Raw genomic sequence first — 20,084 nt, 5'->3', positions numbered from 1 at the left:
TACAGCCTCTGCTGCCTCAATATAAGAGTACATGAACACATAAACATAATCTCTACAACTGCTCTGAAAATCACTTAAGCATTCTAAGCATAAGATTGTAAGAAAAAGTAAGAAAAACTATTATCATATACAGACATAAACTTAAAGGTCTTTACAGTAACCTGTTAAATAAAAGTTTGGTTTAACTTGAAGAAACTGTCACAGAAATTAATTACTTAATGTAATGACAGTACTACTACCACTAATAAAATTATTATTAAAACATTTAAGGATTATTATTTTCCAGAATTTATTTACCAGAAACATTTAAATACACAACACAGTATTTCTAAAAAAAAAAATTAATAATAATAATAATAATAATAATATATTTTTAAATAACATCAGTTAATTAGAGATGATTCTGATTATTAAAATTTAATGAAATCTCTAAAATGAAATCCTAAAACTTAATGGAAAACACAGGATTTTGTAAAAATGAAACTGAATTTAAGAAAAAATTAAACATATTACATAGGGCTTTTCCAACTTTTAATAAATTGCTGTTAAATTGTGTACATTTCATCATTTTACTTAATTAGACATCCTTTTAGATTAATATTTCTTAATTTAACCATTAAAACAGAGTTTAGAAAAATTAAAAAGGAACAAAAATGGAATCCAGAAAAATTAGAACAGGAAAAACTGAATTTGGAAAACAATCAAATGGAATATTGGAAAAATAAGATATTTCTTACTTTTTACCACAGCAAAATATGCATTTAAAACATACCAAACATTCAAAACTTAAATTATAATATAATATAATATAAAGTGAAAAAATATATATGATATGCTATTATTAAAAAAGGTTACACTTTTATTGCTTTACCCATGTCTGAATGTTTTTTTTTAAATCACAAAAAATACAAAGAAAACTTTTTAATATAAAATACAAATATGCCTTTTACGTATAATTTAAAATATGCATATAAAATTATACAAAAAATTCAAACTTTTAATTAAAATGAGACAAAACAAGCATTAAAATAATCAAAAAACTAAAAAATAAGATATTTCTTATTTTAATTCACCCACAACATCACCATCTTATTTTAAGACCCCCAGGGTCTTAAAAAACCTGAATAAAGTTGATAAATAAATAAATAAATAATAAATAAAACATCACTTGTTGCATTTTTCTAGATATACAAAGCTCTAAGATTTTATAACAAGTAGAAATAGTAATTTTTTTATATCCAGTAAATCATGAATAACAAATTCATTTATTAAAAAGAGTGGGAACCATCAAGAACCTTCAGCTCTTAAATTCAGAAATCCTGAAATGTAATTATTATATGTTTTATTAGTTTTTTTTTTAACAGAATAGACCAGCTAGAAACGATTAGACCTGGATTTTTAGTAAGGAACATTTCTTATTTTAGCACATGAAGCAGAAAAGAACAATACCTGGTCCAACATGACAGTTTCAGGTGACACACATGGAATTCTGGGAATTGCGGGTGAATAAGGTCTGGAAAGAATTAAGGAGATATTTGTAATTGTAAAAACTAAAAAAAAGCGTTCATTCTTGTTCTAGAATCTTAGCCACAGGACAAATTTGTTGTATTGTACTCTTGTAACCTACGTGGTGCCCATCCCACTCTCAAAGTCTCTCAGTGTTTTCTTAGGGGACAGAAAATCATCATCCTGGTCTTTCAGGTCATCCAGCTTCAAATAGCGAGCCCCATCCATCCCAAGAAGTTCATCACCTACATACAGCACAAAATATGTCAGAGACACTGCCATAGGAGGTTTGCAGGAAAAAGGAGGATTAAGAGAAAGGAAGAAAAGCTCAGCAGTTATTTCATCATTCACAATCCACTATCATTCCTGGTCAAGCACAAACAAGAACCTTCACTCATTTACCAAGTCCAAGCAATGAAGTCATACACACACACACACAGAGCCAATGGAAAACATGAAGAAATCAAGATACTCGATAAGATTGCATGGTTTTGGTTACTGAAGTGGGCATGCCCGGTAGTGCAGAGAAGATCACACTTAATCTGCATGGGAGAGATAGTTTGGTGTTATTGTAGGGGCTTAATCACAGGTGTTCGGAGACGCGTAAAACAGCCACTGTGACAGTTCATTTTGGAGCCCTCTGCTGAGTCAAATAATCATCATTAGTCAATTAGTAAAATTATCCACTCCCAGTGTGACTCCCATAGTGTTAGGATAAAGAGAACCTCATCTATGGGTGTTTTTTCAACTACAGGCAATATTATGTCCCAGCGGTTGCTTTTTATTAAAACAAACACACTTCAGCATTTTTTTTTTATTTCGTAAAATTGTTTGATGTCTTAATTATATATTTTTTGATGATTTTCAAATACCTTTTATTATTCAAAATGTGAAACTTTTATTGTTTTACCCATGTCTCACAATATATATATCACAATTTTTTTTTTGTTATATTCTGTATAATAATACAAATTATGCCTTTTATTTAACTTTTACTATTTCAATCACAGCAAAAAATACATATAAAACATTAAAACATTCAAAAAATGAATTATAATATAATATAATAAATACAATTTTAGAATTTTTCAGTTTTGTATCATTTTTTGATGTTTTTATTATATATTTTTTGCTAGTTTTCAAATAACTGCTATTATTAAAAAATGTTACAATTGTATGTTTTACATGTCTGAAAATATAAAAAAAATCACAAAAAAATACACAGAAAAAGAAATATATTAATAAAAATACATTTTATTTATAATTTAATATTTAAATCAAAATATGCATATAAGAATTATACTAAAACATTTAAATATTTAATTATAGTATAATGTAATAATTTTATTATTAAAAATGTTAAACTTTTACTGTTTTACCCATGTCTCAAAAATAGAAAAAAATCACAAAAATACACAGAAAATAGCTATCATTTATCACATATTATTTATATATATATATATATATTATGTAAACCTTTTACTATTGTAATCACAGCATAATATAATATAATAATTTTAAATATTTAAAAAATCACAGGAAATACACAAAAAATATATATTTCTATTTTAATTACAGCAAAAAATGCATATAAAACACATAATAAAACATTAAAAACGTTAATAATAATATAATATAATTTCTGAATTTTTTATTTTGTATAATTAGCTGATTTCTTCATTATATATTTTTGAGTTTTCAAATACCTTTTATTATTAAAACTTTTAAACTTTTAAGTCTCAAAATATAAATAAATCACAAAAAATACAAAAAACAACTATTATATATAACATATTAAATATATATAAAAAAGTTAAAAATATAATATAATTTAATATAATAAATATGCCTTTTATGTATAAATTATAAAATGTACTATTTCAATCAGCAAAATGTGCACATAAAACATAAATGTATAAAAACAAAAATTTAATATAACATAAAACAAATATTATTAAAAATGTTAAACTTTTACTGTTTTACCCATGTCTCAAAAATATTTTTAAAGAATTACAGAAAACACACAGAAAACAATTTTATATATATATATATATATATATATATATATATATATATATATATGTGAACCTTTTACTATTTTAAGTTTTAATCACAACAAAATATGCATATAAAACATTAAAAACTTTAATTATAATATAATTTTAGCATTTTTTAATTTTGTATAATTTGCTGATTTCTTCATTATATATTTTTGATAGTTTTCAATACCTTTTATTTTTTAAAAAGTTAAACTTTTATTGTTTTACCCATGTCTCAAAATATTTAAAAAAGTTACAAATATAATATAATAAATGCCTTTGTGTGCCCATAGTTGAAGAAACACCCCTGGAACAAACCGTGAACACAAAGCAATTTAGGATGCAGTCCTGTCAGTGATGGATCCACAAACACATGTTACTGTCAGTAAAGGAAAAGAAACATCATGACCACACAATAATGATGGGCCAACACCGTAGTAACACAAAGCGACATGTTAGAATAGAGAGCGGTTAGAGAGACTTGAGGGCCAGAGACAAGATGAGAGTGCTTGAAATGGAGGCACACGTTTCACGAACCACCGAGAACCGGACAACCAAACCAGAGAGAGGGAGACGCTCCTACCTAATGTTAGCTGAGCAACTCCTACAGCGGGAAGGAAGAAGGAACATTTCAGGCTGACGATGCTACCGTAGATTTACAGTAGGTTTAGATTAGCATGAAATACTTGCTTTTGCTTTTTCAATCCGTTAAAGTCCTGAATAAATGGAAATTTATCAATCATCTCTCAGAAGAAACAAATACTTTTAACGATTAGAACCGAGGAAGGGGACACAATATCAACTAATATACATAAATTCTTCTATGTGTGTAAATCATATTGTGCTGTCAAGTAATAAAGACAAAGCAGCACTATAAGTGTAATAATATCTCTAATCTCTAGTTCACTTCAGACTGTCACTTTTGGGATGTGACCCAGCAACTCATCTGCCTACTGACTCGTGTTTTTAATCGAGAGTCTAGCACCAACCTCACGACACTGAGACCTTGTCACAGCAGCTGAGAATCAGCGCTTTAATGCGGCATTTACTGCAGTATGATCCTTCAGGCTAAATCCAATCTAAGCCACCCGTACGCACCTTCATCTTCCGACACGTCCAGTATTTCATCCACCGTCTCTGGGAAACTCATGCGATGCTTCTCTGTGGTGATCTGAGGGATAGAGAGGGAATATATGAACACATCGAGATGGTGAACGTTGTACAAATCAAAGACGATGACTAGATTAACCAGATATGGAATAAAAGCCACAAATCAAGCCTTGAAGATTGAAATCACAAATTCAGACCGGATACACTTCATGAGATGCAAACGGCTCTCACCATTGATACGGATTCCTCAGTCACCAGTTTTAGCACATCAATGACAGAGATGTAGCCTAGCCGCTTAGCGATACCCAGAGGTGACGTCCCATTCTGCAGTAGATAACATACAATCAGTCAGGTTACTAAATCTCACATCTTTATCTGATAATAAAATACCATATCTGTCTATATATAAATGATACACAAGCCCGTTTCTGCCACTGAATAAAAAATGTAAAACTCTTTTTCTTGCAATAGCGAGTTTACATCTCACAATTCTGACGTTTTTCTCATAATTGTGATATAAACTCACACTTGCAAGTTATAAAGTCAGAATTCTGACATATAAACTTGCAATTCTAAGAAATAAAGCCGCAGTTCTGAGAAATAATTTGTTAGTTTATATCTCACAATTTTGAATTTTTTGACAGAATTGTGAGTTTATATCTCGTAATTCTGACTTTATAACTCCCAATTGCGAGTCTATATCTCACAATTGTAAGAAAAAAAATCTGAATTGCGGAAAAATGTCAATTTTGTGAGAAAGTCAGAATTGTGAGATTTAAACTCGCAATTCTGACTTTATAACTCGCATTTGTGAGATAAAAAAAAATCTGCATTGTGGAAAAAGTCAGAATTGCAAAAAAAAGTCAGACCTGCGAGAAAAGTCAGAATTGTGAGAAAAAAGTCCGAATTGCAAGTTTTTATCTCACAATTTGGACTATATAACTTGCAACTGTGAGTTTTTATCTCACAATTCTGAGAAAAAAGTCAAGATTGCAAGATAAAAAAGAATTGCAAAAAAAGTCAGAATTGCGAGAAAAAAAGTCAGAATTGTGAGTTTATATCTCGTAATTCTGACTTCATAACTTGCAACTGTGAGTTTTTATCTCACAATTCTGACTTTATAACTCGCATTTGTGAGATAAAAAAAATCTGCATTGTGGAAAAAAGTCAGAATTGCGAGAAAAAAGTCAGACCTGCGAGAAAAGTCAGAATTGTGAGAAAAAAGTCAGAATTGCGAGTTTTTATCTCACAATTCGGACTATATAACTTGCAACTGTGAGTTTTTATCTCACAATTCTGAGAAAAAAGTCAAAATTGCAAGATAAAAAAGAATTGCAAAAAAAGTCAGAATTGTGAGTTTATATCTCGTAATTCTGACTTCATAACTTGCAATTTTGAGTTTATATCACAATTCTGAGAAAAAAGTCAAGAATTGTAAGATAAAAAGTCAGAATTGCAAGAAAAACATCAGACCTGTGAGAAAAAGTCAAAACTGTGAGGTTATATCTCACAATTCTAAGAAAAGTCATAATTGCAAGATAGTCATAATTCCAAAATAAACTCACAATTTTGAATTTATATCACAATTTAAAAAAAAAAGTCAGAATTGTGAGATAAAAAGTCAGAATTGCGAGTTAAAAAGTCAGAATAGTTTATATCTTACAATTCTGAAAAAAGGTCAAAATTGTGAAATAAAAAGTCAAAATAATCTTTTAAAAAATTTTATTCAGTGGCAGAAACGGGCTGACATAAATATTAATTATATCCCATTATAATATTAAATATAAAAAGTGATATAATATAAACTGAAGTTTCCAAATACGCTTTAGGTTCACTGTACTCTGGTAATCAGCCATGCTGCTCTTTTCAGCAGGATAATTATGAAATGACAGCTTATGTTTACTGCAGAGGACTGGCAGCATGACAGCAGAAATTACCCAGACCAAATGCTCTTCATCAAGCATTCAAGCAGTGTATACTATTTTTTGATGAGAAAAATTATATTTGAAGTATGGGGGAAGAGGATCTGCTCACAGTAGTGATCTCATTGGGCAGGGCTCCATGTTTTAGCAGCAGGGTGACGATGTCTGTATGGCCCTGCTGGGCAGCTTGATGTAAAGGAGTGTATCCCAACTGGAAAAGAATGATGAGAGAGAATAAGAACACAGAAGTACATACTAACACTGAAAAGTGTCAAAAACAGGCCTGTGTAGTTTTTATACAGCCCATCCAGAAGTGTAGCACTCACTCTGGTCTTGCTGTTAACATGCGCTTGCTGCTGGAGTAAGAACTTCACCATCTTTATGTTCCCATAGTGACATGCCACATGTAAGGGTGTGTAGCCCATCTAACAGAGAGAGAGTGAGAGAGAGAGAGAGAGAAACAGATTAAAAAGGGTGAGAAGCTTGCAGCTTTCATCAAAAAATTAAAATAAATTTGAGAAAGCTTTATCAATCAGTTTTAGCAACTGCATAGCAACACTCTAAACAACTCTGAAGACCTTAAAGGGGACAATAACGCACAATTGCGAGTTATAAAGTGAGAATTGCTAGATATAAAGTCAGAATTGTGGGATATAAACTCACAGTTGAGAGTTATAAGGTCAGAATTGCTAGATATAAAGTCAGAATTGTGGGATATAAACTTACAGAAAAAGTCAGTTGCGAGATACAAAGTCGCAATTGCAAGAAAAAAAGTCAGAATTGCGAGATACAAAGTTCCATTTGCAAGAAAAAAGTTTTAAAAAGTTTATATCTCGCAATTCTGACTTTCTCGCAAATGTAAGTTTATATTTCTCACAATTCTGACTTTATATCTAGCAATTCTGACTTTATTACTCACAACTGTGAGTTTATATTCCACAATTCTGACTTTATATCTAGCAATTCTAGCTTTAAAACTCGCAATTGTGCATTTATATCTCACAGTTTTAAGAAAAAAAGTCAGAATTGCTAGATATAAAGTCAGAATTGTGGGATTTAACTTACAATTGCGAGTTATAAGATCAGAATTGCCAGATAAAAAGTCAGAATTGCTAGATATAAACTTTTTTTTTTCTTGAAATTGTGACTTTGTATCTTGCAATTCTGACTTTCTTGCAATTCTGACTTTTTTTCTCAGAATTGTGAGATATAAACTCGCAATTGTGAGTTATAAAGTCTGGTTCTGAGGAGAAAAAAAGACTGATATGTTTACAGAATTGAGAGTTTATATCACACAAATCTGACTTCATTTCTCAGAACTGTGAGATATAAATGCACAATTGCGAGTCAGAATTGCTAGATATAAAGTCAGAATTGTGGGATATGAACAAGAAAAAAGTCAGAATTGCAAGTTTATATATCGCAATTCTGAGAAAAAAAGTCAGAATTGTGAGATAAGTCACAATAAAAAAAATTATTCAGTGGCGGAAAGAGGCTTCCATAAAACAGAGCCATTTTTGACAAGGTAAAATTAAGTATTTTACAGACATTTCATGAACACCCTAAAGAATTATACCAATTTGTGGAAAATGGGCATCTAATGTCCACTAAATTACTCAGAACACTTCAGTAACTGCACAAAAAACTACCCAAAACAGCATAGTGCTGACGAGTTTTGTGGTGGCCAACCTTTCATATTTTCTTTAGAAAGATGTAGCACTGTTTGTCAATTTAGCAGTAGCACAGACTACATCGCAAAAGACTCTGAAGTCTAAATTCTAGGACATTCTACAGATGGCCCTGCTGAGTGTGTGTGTGTTTCTGTGTGCACTGAAGTGTCTTACCCTTGAGGCTGCATAGACTGAAGCACCCTGCTTCACCAGCATGTCTGCAATGCCCACGTGCCCTTCCTGAGCAACCAGGTGCAGAGGTGTCAGCCCATTCTGTACAAACACACACACACACACAACAAAGATATCAGAAGAATATTTAATTCATTCTTTTCTATATTCTTCCAAAACACCTCAATCTTTGTTAGTTTTCTATTTATTCTTTCTCTGACGTAGACCGTATATCAATTAATTAAAGTTTAACAGTGCATCACCTTGTTGCCCAGGTTAACATTGGCTTGTTTAGAGATGAGTAGTGCCACCATGTCAGGTTGGCCCTCCTGTGATGCCAGGTGAAGTGGGGTGATGCCCTGTAGTGATTCTGAGTTGGCATTAGCGCCATACTGCAGCAGACTGCTTGCCACCTCTAGTTGGTTTTGCTTGGCTGCGATATGCAAGGCTGTGTAGCCGTTCTGTCAAATGGAAGAAAACTAGAAGTGACTGTTGTTCTTGGACGGCTTTTGAAAGTGTGAAGTAGACTGCAACCCTTAAAGGGACAGTTCACCGAAACATGAAAAAACTGTCATTAATTACTCACCCTCATGTCGTTTCAAATCCATAAGACCTTCATTTATCCTCAGAACACAAATTAAGATATTTTTTTTATGAAATCTGAGAGCTTTCTGACCCTGCATAGACAGCAATGCAACTGACGATTTCAAGGCCCAGAAAGGTAGTAAGGACATTGCATGTGCCATGGTACTCTTGTGAATGCGTGTCTGACATGTAAGAGATGAAATTGTTTTCTTTGCGCACAAAAATTATTCTTATAGCTTCATAACATTAGTTGGACCACTGATGCCACATGGACTTTTTTAACAATGTCCTTACTATCTTACTAGGCCTTGAACGGGTCAGAAAATATGAAAAATATCTTAATTTGTGTTCTGAAGATGAACGAAGGTCTTAAGGGAATGATATGAGCGTGAGTAATTAATGACAGAATTTTCATTTAAGGGTGACCTATCCATTTAACATCACAGTTCAGAATAGTCACCCGCCAAGATCTTGTAATGCGTATATGTGTATCTTACTCTCGCCGTGCTATGCGGAGAGCCGCCCTTGCTGACCAGCAGCTTGACTACATCAAGGTTGTTGTGATGGACGGCCACGTGCAGAGGGGTCAAGCCATTCTGAGGGGAGAGAGAGGAGACACATGGCCTCAGTCAGCCACCGCTGACCGTCATCTGATATTAGCAGACGAGTACTGAGATATCAGATGTTTGTCTTGATGAATTACCTTTCCGGCTGCGTTGGGATTGGCCCCTCTTTCCAAAAGCAGCTCCGCCACATCCACTTTCCCGTATTTACATGCTACATGTAGAGGAGTAAATCCTTTCTGTGAGAAAACAGAGATAGACACATTGAGAATGCAGAAGAACTTGTAAATATTTTGTTGTTATTTAATGTAAATTACCTTTGGTTAAGCTCCGCTCACCTAATTTACAATTGCTAACAGGCTTTGCAAAATGTTGTATTGTTTGAATAATTTCTATCCACCTTATATTTCCAATAAGAGTGGGTCCAGCTATTTGTAAATTGTATGGGTCTGGCTTCAAATCTCATCCACGTCCAGGTATTTTTAGCTGTACAAAACAGCTTGTTTTGCTGCTTGATATTGAAAGTACAGTTGAGGTCAAAAGTTTACATTCCCCTTTCAGAATCCGCAAAATGATTGATTTATTTTAATTGTTGAGTCCCTTGTTTGTCTTAACAGTTAAATTGCCTGCTTTTCTTCAGAAAAATCCTTCAAGTCCCACAAATTCTTTGGTTTTCCAGCATGAACACTTTCCAACAATGATGGTATAATTTTGAGATCCACTTTTTCACACTGAGGACAACTGAGGGACTCATATGCAACTATTACAGAAGGTTCAAATGCTCACTGATGCTCCAGAAGACTTGAAGATCTTGGTAAATTCAACTTATTTTGTCTTCTGGGAAACATGTAACTATCTTCTGTAGCCTCTGAAGGGCAGTACTAAATGAAAAATGTACACATCTCCATTCTCCAGCTTTCACCCCCCAGCTCTTAATGCATAGTTTTTCCTTCTGGAGCATCAGTGAGTGTTTGAACTGTCTGTAATAGTTGCATATGAGTCCCTCAGTTGTTCTCAGTGTGAAAAGATGGATCCCAAAATTATATAGTCATTGTTGAAAAGGGTTCAAATACACAAAATGCTGGAAAACCAAAGAATTTTTGGGACTTGAAGGACTTTCCTGAAGAACAGTGGGCAGTTTAACTGTTCAGGACAAACTCAAAAGGGACTCATGGACAATTATCACTAAACAAAAAACACAGCTGTGAATCATTCAGGTAAGAACACAATATCAGGAATCAAGGGGATGTAAATTTTTAAACAGGGTCACTGTTATGAATTCAACTATTATTTTCTCTTGTGGACTATATGTAAATATCTTTTATGTGAAATATCTTTTTTGTATGATCTCTCTTATTTTGGTAAAATCATTAACATTATGTAGATTCTGAAAAGGGGGTGTAAACTTTTGACCTCAACAGTGGGTGTGTCTTACCATGTTATTTTAACATATTATCTTAATTATGAACACACTGGGTTGTAGTGCAAACAGTTGTACCAGTTACTGCACATTGTTATTCTACTCATTATTTCCCTATAGTGGTTAATAAACTGGAAGTCTTGCCCATTGGCTTACTTCCGTGTTGAAGAATAAGGTGGATAATAAGACTCCAATGGACATCAGCGGTTGCTGTGGCTTGATTGGTCAGAAGTATTTTAAGGCGGGGCTTAGCATAGGGTTAACTAGAGATCAGAACCTTGGTCATTTTGGTTTGTTGAGCATTCCCATCAAGGAGGATGCGTGTGGTTTGGGCGTGTCCCTCGCGGGCGGCGATGTGCAAAGGAGTGTGACCTGCCGTGGTGGCCGAATCTGGATTGGCCTTATGTTCCAAGAGCAGCTTGACCAACTCCTTATGTCCCATTCGAGCGGCACAGTGCAAGGGGGTTTGATCGTCCTATGGAAGAAAGAAGAAAAGTTAGATTTTTAAAACAAAGCAGATAAATGAAGATAAAACAGCTTGTATGATTGGCGTACCTTCGCTCTGGCATCCACCTGCGCATTGTTCTGTAGCAGGAACTGAGCCACCTCACAATGCCCCGCTCTGGCAGCCATGTGCAAAGGGGTCTCCACTTTCTACAATACAGTCACAAACATTTAGTTCAGAAAAGAAAAACTGTGATCACTGCCATAATCGTTGCTAAAGACATTAGCCAGTTTCAAAGCGAAAGGAATAGCTGTGCCTTTTGGATTTGATTGTTGGGTATCTCTGAGGTGCTGACTGGATTACACAGTTCTTACCACATTAGATGCGTTGGGTGAAGCTCCTCTCTGAAGCAGATTCTTTACAATATTGAGATGCCCCATGAACGCAGCCACATGAAGAGGGGTCAGACCCGACTAAGAGAAAAGATCTGTGTTTAATGGCTCTGTCATTCATCAGTGGATCAACAAAAATATATCATATAATATTTTTACATGATAACAATTATTTATGTTAAAAACAAATGGTATTCATGCTGTACACATTACCAGGGGTGCATAAAAGTGGTGAGCTGGTGCGCATACATGACCAAAATAGATAAGTTAAGACCGTTCATGGCTGACAGCTGTTAATGTACAATCACCGTTTTAGATCGACTAACTGTAATACTCTATCCCCCAGTTTCACAGACAAGTCTTAAGCCTAGTCCCAGACTAAAATGTAAATCTGAGCTGTTTCAACTAAAAGAAACTTGCACTGACTGATCTTAAAATATATCAGTGCCTTTGTTTTGTCTTAAGATGCAGACCAGTAATGTTTTTTTCTAAGGCTCATTTATAAAAATTATTTTAATGTCCTAATTGAACTATGGCCTAATCTGTTTTAGTCTAAACCCTGTCTGTGAAACCAGGCCTATAATATTTACAGTGACATTAATTCTAGGCTAATGCAAAACTGTGACATTTTATTTACTGACGCGGTTCACTTATGCCATTTGCACACCAAACGCGAAGTGAATATTCACATTGCACTATTGCTCTAGATAACTCATGGGATGTTTTTAGTGTCACTCGTGTAATGCTTTCATCTATTTTCTGATACAACTGGACGTGTCAATCTGTACATGTCGATAAGTTCTTTGCTGATTGGCTTGCCACGTCATTCAAATTTTCAATTTGCATGGATATGGTCAAAAAAGCACAAATTTCAACACATAAACAGCACATCAGGGACGTGTTGTTAGTACATTGTTTATGCGTAGAATACCTGTTGTTTATGCATTGTTTGTGCGTCAATTACACACCAAATTTTCACACATAAACAACACATTTTCTATGTGTTCCATGTAAACAACATTTCCCTGAACTGTTGTTTACGTATTAACATTTGCGCATTTTTGACCGTATCGCTCTAGATAACTCACAGGATGTTTTTTGTGTCATGTGCATAATGCTTTCCTTCATTTTCTGATACAACTGGTTTTGTCAAACTGTACTAGTCGATAAGTTCTTCGCTAACTGGCTTGTGCGGCAATGTGTCATGCAAATTTTCCGCTGGACTTGAAAATTTTCAACTTGCATGGATATGGAAAGCCAGGAAGGTCAAAAAACGCAAATTTCAACATGTAAACACCACATCAGGGACGTGTTGTTAGCGCATCGTTTATGCGTAAAATACATGTTGTTTGTTGTTCACACATTGTTTGTGCGTTGATTACGCGTCAATTATGTGCAGATTTTTCACACAAAAAAACACATATTCTGACCATGTTGCTCTAGATAATTCACAGGACGTTTTCGTTTGTTATGTTGCTGCCTTATGTTAAACTACTTTAAATTACTTTTTTCCCCACATCAATCTACACTCCCTACTCCATAATGGCAAAGCAAAAAATAGGTTTTTAACATTTGTGCAAATTGATTAAAAACAAAAAACTGAAAAGATCCCGTTGCATAAGTATTCATACCCTTTTCTGGGACACTCAAAATTTAGCTCAGGAGCATTCATATTGCTTCTAGATGTTACTACACTTCGAGTGGAGTTAAACTGTGACAAATTAATTTGAGTATGATTTAGAAAGGTACACACCTCTCAGAAAAGGTCTAACAGCTGAAAATGCATATCAGAGCAAAAACCAAGTCCTGAGGTCAAGATAACTGCCCGTAGAGCTCAGTGACAGACTTGCGTTAAGGCAATGATCTAGGGAAGAGTTCAGAAAAAAAATCTGCTGCATCGAAGGTTCACAGAAGCATGTAGCCTCCATTATCCACAATGGAAGACGATTGGAACAATTAGGACTCTAGAAAATGTCTGCCAGCCCCCATCCAAGCTGACAGAGCCTGAGAGGTGAAAAGGTGAGGCAATGAATGGCAGATAATTGCCAAATGCAGATGTGCAAAGCTTGTCACATCATACCCAAAAAGACTTGAGGCTGTAAAGGTGCTTCAACTATGTACTGAGTTAAGGGTACGAATACTTATGCAATGCACATATTTCAGTGTTTTATTTTTAATAAATTTGTAAAATTTGCAAATCTGATTTTTGCCTTGTCATTATTATGGTGTATGGAGTGTAAATTGACGTGGGGAAAAACTCATTTAAAGCAGTTTAACATAATGCTGCAACAAAACAAAATGTTAAAAAAATGAAGGGGTATAAATACTTTTGCAAGGCACTGTAAACAGCACGTCAAGGACGAATTTTTTTTTCCTGTTGTTTATGCGTAGAATCCGTGTTGTTTACGTATTAACATTTGCACATTTTTGACTTTCCTGGCCTTACATGCACGGAAGATGTGATATTGCGCATTCGCGGCAATTGCATAACCAATCCGCATCGACCGGCGCAAATTTGTGCCGATTTGCATCTTTGCATTGATTTTGTACATAATTTAATCACGCTGCTTAATCTACTTGTGTTGCTTAACTTTTTGGTGGAAACTGAAATATTTTTATAATTGAAAAAAGTTCAAAAGAACAGCCTTTATTTGAAATCTGTAACATAATTGTTTTTAATGTAATTTTTGATCAATTGAATGCATCCTGATACGGGTTTGTTTCTATTCTATGTGTAAACAACTTGCAAACAATGCGTCCTCGAAATGTTGTTTACATGTAAAATTTGCACATTTTTAACCTTTATGGCTTTCCATACATGGAAGATCTGAAATCGCATATTGGCGTTTCCCAATCTGCGCCACCCCGCACAAATTTGCAATGCAATCTTTGCATTGACTTTACCTGATTAATCTACTTGTGCTGCTTAACTTTTTTGTGGAAACTGTGAAACATTTTTATAATTCAAAATAAAAAGAACAGCATCTATTTGAAACAAAAATATTTAACATAAATGTTTTACTGTAATTTTTATCAATTTAATGCATCCTTCCTGAATAAAAATACAAATTTCTTAAACAAATCTTACTGATCCCAAACTTGAAATGTATTATCTTAATATATTCTTGCCTTTTGAAGTAATCGTGAAGCTATTACTGTTCATTCCTACACAGTCTTTCTATTTTCTACAAGGGTCAAGCTAAAGGCGTAGATGCTGCAAAGTGAATAGAGGTTATCCATCAAAGTGACAGCCAGAGAGTAATCTTACCTCAGTCACGGCCTCCAGAGATGCTGAGTGCTTCAGCAGAAGGTCCATGGACCGCATGTGGTTCTTTTTGCAGGCAATGTGCAATGGAGTAAATCCATTCTAAAAGACAGACCAAAAAATCAACTAACATATATACTTGTGTTCAGTTGTGTGCTATTAAATGAAGGACCAGGTTAATGTACGATTAATACTGCACTATATGCCCTATATTTTATGGATGCAATCAATTACATTAATTGAAAACAGCAGATGCACTAACCAGAGCACGGGCATTAGCTTTTGCCCCTTTATCCAACAGCACCTTGACCATGCGGTGGTGCCCACAGTGTGCTGCAACATGCAGCGGGGTCAGGTGGTCGAGGGTGATGTCATCGATCTCTGCATTGTATTGCAGCAGCTGCCTCACGCAGTCCATGTGATCGCCCTGCGCTGCCATGTGGATGGGAGACAGGCCGTTCTGCAAGAAGAAACACATTATTATCAATTGATTATGGCATCAATAAAGATAAAAATCTATTACTGTATGGCCCATCTTAGTTATATAGTTTGATCACCTTGGTCTTGGCCTGAATGGGAGCGCCCTGGTCTAGCAAGATCTCCACCACACGTACGTGACCGTTCCTGGCTGCACAATGCAGCGGCGTCAGCTCATCCTGCAGATAACAGAAAGAATAAGCAATTTTGTAAATCCTCTGTATGAAGGATTTATCATGTTTCAGTGCATCCTACATGAGCTGCATTTTCGGTCCTTCTTTATGTATGCATTAAAGCGTACCATTAAAACAGAAAGTTGTCACAAAGAGAAAATACCTGTTTTTCCCAAGAGGAAGTAAAATAGGTCATTCTACACCAGCTAGACTTAAATAAGATTCAGCAGTCTTAGCACTGTGACTTTTAATCTCAGCCAGTAAATAATGTCACTGAGAGATGAGACTACGGTTGGAGAGACATTATGAATTCAGGAGGGTCGACTAGTTAGTCTGTCATCAAACTAACTAGCCTATTTAGATTTTTATGCTCTAATTTTAATATTTTAAAATACACACACACACACACACACACACACACACACACATGCATATATTTAAATACAGTTATATTTTATTAGTGCTGTCAAATCGATTAATCGTGATTAATCACATCCCAAATATGTGTGTACTATATATATTTATATGTATATATAAGTACACACACATACATATATATATTTTATTTTAGTTACCTTTTTATTAGTTCTATCAAATTGATTAATCACGATTAATCATAAAATGAAAAAGAAATGTTTGTTTAAATTATATACATGTGTATTTATGTGTATATGTAAATACACACACATACATGTATATATTTAATTTCAGTTATATTTTTATTGGTGCTATCAAATCGATTAGTCCCTATTAATCGCATCCAAAATAAAAAATATAAATATATAAATGTGTGTGTATATATATATATACACACACACACTGCCCTCCAAAAGTGTGGTTTTGGACGATATCAGCATAGTGTGAATCATCTTTGGTCAGTTCTTCAGGAGCCTTGAAGTAATATATCAAGTCAATGTTTGAATAAACTGACAGCTCGGATGCCCAGATTATGCAGAGCTGTAATAGCTGCTAATGGTGGATATTTTGATGAATTGGAAAAGGTTTTTTCTATGTATAAACTGTTTATGTAATAAAATATGTTTTTGTAGTTTGTGTTGTCCCTTATCAGTGCAAAATTATCCCAAATTAAAAAGGATTCATGCCAATATTGTCCAAAACCCCACTTTTCAAGGGCGTTTCCAAACTTTTGGAGGGCAGTGTGTATATATATATATATATATATATATATATATATATATATATATATATATATATATATATATATATATATTCAGCTTTTTTGGTATTACATTACATTAATTTGAATAGTTCTAGTTTAAGTTAGCAACAGCAACATTGACATAATGAAACTGATTCTAAAAATATTTTGCACGTCCCTAATGGATACTGTACCTTTGTCTTGGCATCTATCTGAGCACCTCTGTCCAACAGAAGCCGCACCATAATCACATTCCCCCTCCTGGAAGCGATGTGTAATGGAGTAATGCCATTCTTCGAAAGAAAAGGAGAGAAAGTGAGAAGTTCATGTAATTTTTCGCACAGTAGTAGGAAGCATTTAACGCGAGAGCTGCACTGACCTTCGGCGTGAAGTTCACATTGGCTCCTCTGTTTAACAAAAGCTGTGCGACACTGAGATTTTCATAATGGGCCGCGATGTGGAGAGGAGTAAAGCCGGTCTACGGGAAAAGAGTGTAGCATTTCATTGACTCAGTGTATGTACAAAACAGGAACACCTACGCTGATGGATCTTTAAACAAAGTCAGTTCTGTTTATCTTGTCACATAGTCATCACTGCAATTACAAGCCAAGAGCGGCTGCATTGAGCTTAGTGAGTCATGATGTGTAATCTCACTCATGGTGAGATAAAACCTTTCAGATATGCACAAACACACATACTTTGCTGAGGACGTCTGGGTTTGGGTCGTTCTGCAGCAGTACGGCAGCAGTGCGAGTGTCATCATTGCGTGCCGCGATGTGCAGGGCCGGCAGACGCACTTTGCCCTTGGTGCCATAGTTTATAAGAAGAGCAACTACGTTCTCGTGACCCTGCTGAAGAGCTACCGCCAAAGGAGTAAAGCCATCCTGGAGGATAAAATCAAGAGTTGTAGTGGGTTTGATTTGTATTTGGGTTTGATTTCTGATTTTAAGATGTCACTCACCTCAGTTGGAAGGCTCTGATTGGCTCCATGTTCAAGTAGATATTTCACCACTTCCAAGTGGTTCTCCTGTGCTGCCATGTACAGGGGACTGAAACCTTTCTGCAGAACACAAAATAACACCAAAGAACAAATGAATAAAGCTTTTCATCAACATGTTTCTAGGTTTGTCGATTCATGTTTTAAGGCTCAGACTAACCTGAGACTGGGCATTGACATTGGCACCATAATTGACCAGTTCAGCAACCACTTTCTCTTGACCGGCCAGAGCAGCAATATGAAGGGCAGTATTCCCTTTCTGCAAAATGAACAGTCATGGAAATATAATACAGAGAACGATCCGACAATGCATGTTAAATACTTTTATAGCACATACAGTATTTTAAGGAATTTGATTTGATTGCTTATTTGGTTTTATTATTGCTTGTTTTCAACTGCAATCAACAATAGCGATATGAGCTTGTGTGATTTCTATTGCTAAAAACAGTGATTTTATTATTTTAACTTGAATTCAAAATTCTGTAAATCTGACTGATTATTGCAACAAAGCAAGACTACAAACCTTTTTAAGCACTGACATTTAGTCAGTTAATCTTTATTAGGTCTGTTTTACTAAAATGTCTTATATTTTGACTTGTGAGGCACTTTTACCTACATTTTGTGCAGGGTTGCCAGATTTTCACAACAAAACCCACCCAATTACATCTCAAAACTAGCCTAATTGCGTTCTGGGGCGTAAAATATTCGTTTTTGGCAGTTTTAAGAGCATGTGTGATTTCTTTTGCTTGAAACAGTGATTTTATTTAAATATTTATATTTTAATTTAGAATTCTGTAACATTCTGATTCATTATTGCAACAAAGCAAGACTTCAAATCTTTTTTTTATTATTGGAATTTAGTAAGTTAATCTTAATGTATTTTGTCTCATTTGTCCTAAAGACATTACATTAGTTTTAGTATGTGTGTGTGTGTTTTTTTTTATTTTTATTAAAATGTCCTATACTTTGACTTGTAAAGCACTTTTACCAAGATTTTGTGCAGGGTTGCCAGGGTTTCACAACAAAACTAGCCCAATTGGGTTCCGGACGGGGGGTAAAATACAAGTTTTTTTTGGCGGTTTTAAGAGTATGCATGATTTCTATTGCTTGAAACAATGATTTTATTTATTTATTTATACTTTAATTCAGAATTCTGTAACATTCTGATTGAATATTGCAACAAAGCAAGATTTTGTCTCATGTCTTATTTTTCTCATTTGTCCTCAAGACATATTAGTTTTATAGATTTTTTTTCAATTAAAATGTTTTATATTTTGACTTGCGAAGCACTTTTACCAACATTTTGTGCAGGGTTGCCAGGTTTTCATAACAAAACCATCCCAATTACTACTCAAAACTAGCCCAAATCTAGCCCAATCGCTTTCCGGAGGGTAAAATACAAGTTTTAAAAGCATGTGTGATTTCTATTGCTTGAAACAGTGATTTTATTTAATTATTTATACTTGAATTCAGAATTCTTTAACATTCTGATTTATTGCAACAAACCAAGACTACAAACCTTTTTTAATCATAGGAATTTAGACAGTTAATCTTTATTTTGTCTCATTTGTCCTTAAGACATTATACTAGTTTTATTTTGTTTTTTTATTAAAATGTCTTAAATTTTGAAATGTGAAGTACTTTCACCATCATTTTGTGCAGGGTTGCCAGGTTTTACCACCATTGTGTGCAATGGTTGAAAGGTTACCACAACAAAATCCACCCAACTGTTACTCAACACTAGCCCAATCATGTTCCAGGGAGTAAAATATAAGTTTTTTGGTGGTTTTGTGTTTTCTATTGCTTAAAACAGTGATTTTATTTATTTAGTTATACTTTAATTCAGATTTCTGTAACATTCTGATTGACATCTTTATATTTTGACCTGTAAAGCACTTTTACTAACATTTTGTGCACGGTTGCCAGGTTTTCACAACAAAAACCACGCTATTTATCGTTACTTAAAACTAGTCCAATCACATCTGGGGGATAAAATACATGTGTTTTTTTTTGTTTTTGTTTGTTTTTTTGCAGTGATTTTATTTAATTATTTATACTTTAGATCAGAATTCTGTAACATTCTGATTGATTATTTCAACAAAGCAAGACTACAAATCTTTTTTTAATCAACATTTTGTGCAGGGTTGCCAGGTTTTCACAACAAAACCCACCCAATTGCTACTCAAAACT

At 34.2% G+C, this 20,084-nt stretch overlaps 1 protein-coding gene across 3 annotated transcripts in view; it reads right to left on the bottom strand.

The window, feature by feature from the left end:
- Window positions 1-20,084, bottom strand: part of ank1b (ankyrin 1, erythrocytic b) — a 109,060-nt gene that overhangs the window by 34,530 nt on the left and 54,446 nt on the right. For all 3 annotated transcript variants that reach the window (XM_073824478.1, XM_073824479.1, XM_073824480.1), the window contains exons 4-25: window positions 18,055-18,153; window positions 17,859-17,957; window positions 17,596-17,781; window positions 17,277-17,375; window positions 17,092-17,190; window positions 15,646-15,744; window positions 15,351-15,548; window positions 15,092-15,190; window positions 11,806-11,904; window positions 11,542-11,640; window positions 11,264-11,461; window positions 9,707-9,805; window positions 9,501-9,599; window positions 8,682-8,879; window positions 8,422-8,520; window positions 6,904-7,002; window positions 6,690-6,788; window positions 4,887-4,979; window positions 4,644-4,716; window positions 4,129-4,149; window positions 1,628-1,751; window positions 1,450-1,513 (exon numbers count right to left, since the gene is read on the bottom strand). In XM_073824478.1, the coding sequence (XP_073680579.1) occupies window positions 1,450-1,513; window positions 1,628-1,751; window positions 4,129-4,149; window positions 4,644-4,716; window positions 4,887-4,979; window positions 6,690-6,788; window positions 6,904-7,002; window positions 8,422-8,520; window positions 8,682-8,879; window positions 9,501-9,599; window positions 9,707-9,805; window positions 11,264-11,461; window positions 11,542-11,640; window positions 11,806-11,904; window positions 15,092-15,190; window positions 15,351-15,548; window positions 15,646-15,744; window positions 17,092-17,190; window positions 17,277-17,375; window positions 17,596-17,781; window positions 17,859-17,957; window positions 18,055-18,153 (2,442 nt within the window). The remainder of the gene's footprint in view (window positions 1-1,449; window positions 1,514-1,627; window positions 1,752-4,128; window positions 4,150-4,643; window positions 4,717-4,886; window positions 4,980-6,689; window positions 6,789-6,903; window positions 7,003-8,421; window positions 8,521-8,681; window positions 8,880-9,500; window positions 9,600-9,706; window positions 9,806-11,263; window positions 11,462-11,541; window positions 11,641-11,805; window positions 11,905-15,091; window positions 15,191-15,350; window positions 15,549-15,645; window positions 15,745-17,091; window positions 17,191-17,276; window positions 17,376-17,595; window positions 17,782-17,858; window positions 17,958-18,054; window positions 18,154-20,084) is intronic.

This window comes from Garra rufa, chromosome 19 (assembly GCF_049309525.1).
Source record: "Garra rufa chromosome 19, GarRuf1.0, whole genome shotgun sequence".
NCBI classification, from domain to species: Eukaryota; Metazoa; Chordata; class Actinopteri; order Cypriniformes; family Cyprinidae; genus Garra; species Garra rufa.
Note: the sequence above shows the minus strand (reverse complement) of the source record. Positions and strands in the feature narration are given on the sequence as shown.